This window comes from Trachymyrmex cornetzi, unplaced genomic scaffold, assembly GCF_001594075.2.
Source record: "Trachymyrmex cornetzi isolate Tcor2-1 unplaced genomic scaffold, Tcor1.1 scaffold230, whole genome shotgun sequence".
In the NCBI taxonomy this organism is placed as follows: domain Eukaryota; kingdom Metazoa; phylum Arthropoda; class Insecta; order Hymenoptera; family Formicidae; genus Trachymyrmex; species Trachymyrmex cornetzi.
Genome location: NW_017296957.1, coordinates 1,355,280 through 1,359,879, shown reverse-complemented (window position 1 = coordinate 1,359,879; position 4,600 = coordinate 1,355,280). Strand labels below are relative to the sequence as shown.

General features: G+C 36.6%; 1 protein-coding gene across 1 annotated transcript in view; it reads right to left on the bottom strand.

Annotated features, from left to right (window-relative positions):
• The window catches only part of RhoGEF64C (Rho guanine nucleotide exchange factor at 64C), a 36,452-nt gene that overhangs the window by 15,706 nt on the left and 16,146 nt on the right, over positions 1 to 4,600 (bottom strand). The window contains exons 3-4 of the mRNA XM_018507156.1: positions 4,590 to 4,597; positions 803 to 2,233 (exon numbers count right to left, since the gene is read on the bottom strand). Of these exons, the coding sequence (XP_018362658.1) occupies positions 803 to 2,233; positions 4,590 to 4,597 (1,439 nt within the window). The remainder of the gene's footprint in view (positions 1 to 802; positions 2,234 to 4,589; positions 4,598 to 4,600) is intronic.

Sequence of the window (4,600 nt, the reverse complement as noted above, 5' to 3'; positions counted from 1 at the left end):
TATATTTCATATAGATATATATTTTTTCATTTTTCATATAGAAACTATGATACAAAAACAAATTACTTATTTTATGATTAAAATAACTATTTTATTTGTATTAATACTGTAATTAGGTACTATTATTTCTCAAAATATAGAACTGATATTAAAATAAAAATTGTGTTTTTTATATGTGTTGTCCATAGCAAATATGCTACTGCCAATCCTAGAACGTGTGACAATCAACCCAGAACATAGGGTTAATTGTCATATTTTCGCAGCATCATTTAAAATTAAATAACTTATTTTTATGATATGATGAATTTTCACACGAGTAATATTTTTTTTAATACCTAAAGGATGTAGGTATATTGTAACGTATATAATATTTCAAAATCAGGCATCCACTTTTTTCTAAAAATCAATAATCAAAAACTGTAACAATCGGCCCCGGTCTCCCCTACATTTCTTCGTTTTTCTCAAAAAAGCAATATAGGATACGCCATTTTATAGATAAAGCAACATAATTATTTTAATAGTCTAATAAAATTATTTTCATACCTGTATCTAACTAGATGTTTAGATACCTCAGCAAAATTGTTCTTTTCATGTGATTAGTCAGTCATAAGGTATTGAAGATTTTAAAAAATTGTAAATTGTAAAAAATGAATTTAGCCATCTCTACATAGCCACTGATTACTGACTTATTGTTTTATGACACACTACTCCCAACTCGCTTTTAACTTCTAATATATTACTAATGGTTTATTAATTATAGAAAGCTCATTAAGAATTTTATAATAACTCGGAAGAACCTTACCTTCGGACTTTAGGATTAGATCCTTCTCGTCTACAGCGATACCTGGGAGACGATCCTTCAGTTCCTCGATCTCGATCTCCAACTCAGTCTCGTCCTCAAGTCTGATGGTTCTCTCGTCCGACAATCTCCTCTCCTCTGGTAATATCCTCTCTCTGGAAACGTCGATCTTCGAGGCAGGTAGCGAATTGTCAAGTGAGGATCGCAACTCGCTTCCGATCTTGTCTTGCTTCTTGAACGCAATAGAACGATCAAATTTCCTAGACGGAACGAACTTGTCTATTTTAATCTTGTCGGGACCAGGCGGCGTGATTTTCTTTACTTCCGGCACGATCTTTGGGTCTTTATATTTGATTCTGTCTACTTTCGGATCCCTGATGTTTGGAATTGTGATGAAGTTGTGTTTTTCCTGTTGCTCTTGTGGCATGATTGGCGCTTCCTCCTTCTCTTCTTTGGACTCGGGGCTATTGTCCCGCTGTTCCTTACCGCAATTGGCGATTCTGCCGATCCTGCTCCACGAGAGTCGTGTCGCCTCGGACGGTTTTTCAGGTGCGAATATCACATTATCGACATTGAAGAGCACATTCTTTCTTTTGTTCTCGATCGCTCGGCCGCGTTTCAAGATGCTCTTCAGTGTCTGCCGGGCCTCTTTCAATCGTCTCGGTGGTCTCTTTGGAGATACCTTCGGTATCGGAATTCTGGTAACCGGCGGTGGCACGTCGTCATCGTCGTCCGATATCTCTCTGGGCCTCTCGTTGAACACTCTGATTCGTTGACCTCCGATAGCCGCTACAGCACTTCTATTCGGTATCCTTTCAATCGATTTTACTTTCGACGAATCGAATAGACTGGACGATCTTGTTCTGAGATCGTCCTGCTCCAGCGCGTTATCCGATAGATCATCACTCAAATCGTCCTCGTCCTTCTGTTTCTTCAGTAACAGATACGGATTTACGTTGCACTCAAGGATACTTTTCCGCGAGTCCGCAGTAACTGATGTTGTTGTTCCGTTCTTCCAGTCGTCATGGCTGGTCCTTCTCTGATTCGCTTCCCTCGTTGGTTTCTTTGAAACGTGAGTCAGTCTGGCAGATGTCGCGGTGGAATGAGTTCGCGAGTGACTCTCCGGAGTCTCATCCAGCATCCAATCATCCGAGGACGCGCCACCGCTGCTGAAACCAGGTCGCGATTTGCGATCGTCGTAGCTCACAACCGTGCTCGGCTCCTTGTCGAACCACTCAGATCTGGACAATGATGTACCCTCGGTTGTGCCTTTCCGTTCCTTGGCAGCGGCCCTTGATACCATGCTCTGGCTCCTGGAATCTCGCTGCGAGGACGGTCGATGTGGCGAGATGCTGCGCGCCCGTGATCTCGGCTCCACCAGCCGGTTCCTTCGCATCTGGTCGTACGGATCGTCGATAGCGGTCCTCAGCACACCTAATAAATAGGTTTAACCGTTGTATTCGCGAGAAGAGATCGTCCCGCGCAACTGTTTCGGTTCGACTTGTTACACCGACCTAGATCTCCAAATCGAATGCGAATAATAAAATTTCTGACAACGCTCATTTCAATTTCTAATATGGATGTCAGAGAAATTATTCTCTCAAGATGCACTCTTTTGGAATTTGAGCGTCCTTAATCTATTTAAATTTACATTTTTTTTTAGCACACTGTATGCATATATACACTGAAAAAATGTATTAAATTTTAATAAATATTTGTTTAAACAGTACTAATTGCCTCGGTGGTCTAATAACTTAGGACGCTCGTACGGTTTACAAGAGATCCGGGTTCAAGTCCCGGCCGAGGTAATATTTTTCGCAATAAATTTATTAACAGTTTTTAATATATTAACATCTTTGTAATATATGATGCTTGATGATAGCATCAAAATTAGTAAATTGCTTGTCAATTTAATTCGCGATTACTATAGAGTAGTTTTAATTGCGTTTATTTAGTCCGGAAAAATAATTCGGCGCGCAGTTTGAAAAAGACTACAATATGGTATATATGCAAGTACATATATAGTGTATATTAGTCATTCAAAATTGAATTATTTAAAAAGCAACGAAGATCCAGCTTCGACCGTAATAGGCATTTTAAATTTCTAGTATTGATTGTAGTACTAATTGGATATTTACTAAATATAAACATATATTTATGTGGTATAAAAATCATTAATTTGATTTAATTATCATTTTTTATAGAATAAACATTTATTTACCGTAATGCATGTTAAAGTAGTATTATTGAAAAAAATATATCATAAAATTTAATCAATTTTTTTCTCAGTATGAGCGTGCTACTGAATTGAATATTTTCATATTTACATTTTAACAACATATAACGTATTTTATTTGTCATAGTATAAAAATAGCATTTCAAGAAGAAACATAAATTATATGTAATAGAAAGATATACAAGAAATATAATGTACACTAAATTTTTTTATTATTTGCTATCTTTATCTACCATCGATTACCAATGACAAATGTAATTCGGGTATAATCAGATAATGTATACACGTTTATATTTCACATAATGGCAGAAACAATTGCCATTGCGAAAACCATTCAAGTGTAAAGTATCAATTGTCTTAATCGAAAGGTTGCTGCTCTACATTTCAAACGATTCGCCCAGTATCATTTGTAGTACATGTCTTGAAGCGTCTCTCTCGGCAAACAAAACGATATAATCTAAAACGATTTAAATGCAAACTAAAGTAGGTATAGTCACTGAATAAAATTCAGTTATCTTGCTTGCGGCCGAGAACTTTCTGCGCTTCGCCGCATGCACGCTATCTCGAACGCGAGCAAGGAGAAAATCTCTAATACGAAGAGCGCGTACAATTAGAGCATGAACATCATCGGCAGCACGACAGGCAGAGGCTCTTACATCCCGCCCTCGCTTATCTTTCGAGCTCGGAACCAACACCCTCATATTTTAGATACGCAGGACGTTCCACTTCGTAGGTATCTATTTCTCCAACATGTCTTGGCATAATATACAACGACGAGAAAACCATCCTATATATCATAAGAATACCGTTGTAAAGGTACCGTTCATAAAAATATCAAAAATAAAAAAGTAATCTCCGTGAAATAATCAAAGATATAAATTAAATGGAAAGAGAACGCAAAACTGTACTACAAATGATTATGTCCGCTATCTTGATACATTATTGCTAACGTTACGTGAACATTTGCTTCATCAGCGCGAGAACCAACTAATACTAGTACATTGGAAAAAAAAAACTCTGGTTGCATTAATTGGAATTCTGATTGAAAATGGACAAATCAGAATTTTCTAGTTGAATCTATTATAATTCTAGTTCAGATAATAAAAATTCTGATTAATATAATCAGAATTTTTTTATTCGTCCATTTTCCAGATTGCTTCTCACCCTGATGAAGTAACCTGTAATGTTCACGAAATGTTGGCTGTTAAATGTATCAAGACACGGAGATAACCCATAAACCGCGTAGCTTCTTCGAAGAAAATGCGTTGCAAAAATTTTTTGTTGAAAATAGACGAACTAGAAAATTCTTTATTATATATAAATCATAATTTTGGTCGTCACAACTAGAATTCAGAGTATAATAGATTTAACCAAAAAATTCTGATTCGTTCATTTTCAACCAGAATTCCAATTAATTTTAACAAGACATCTTTCTCAATGTACCTGTGGAAGCTTTAAAGATATTCGCTGATATCCAAATATTTGAGAACGCGGAATAACATAACAATAATTATTGTAATCGATAATAGAATAAGTAAAGATGCAATTACTTACCGGCGAGGCTC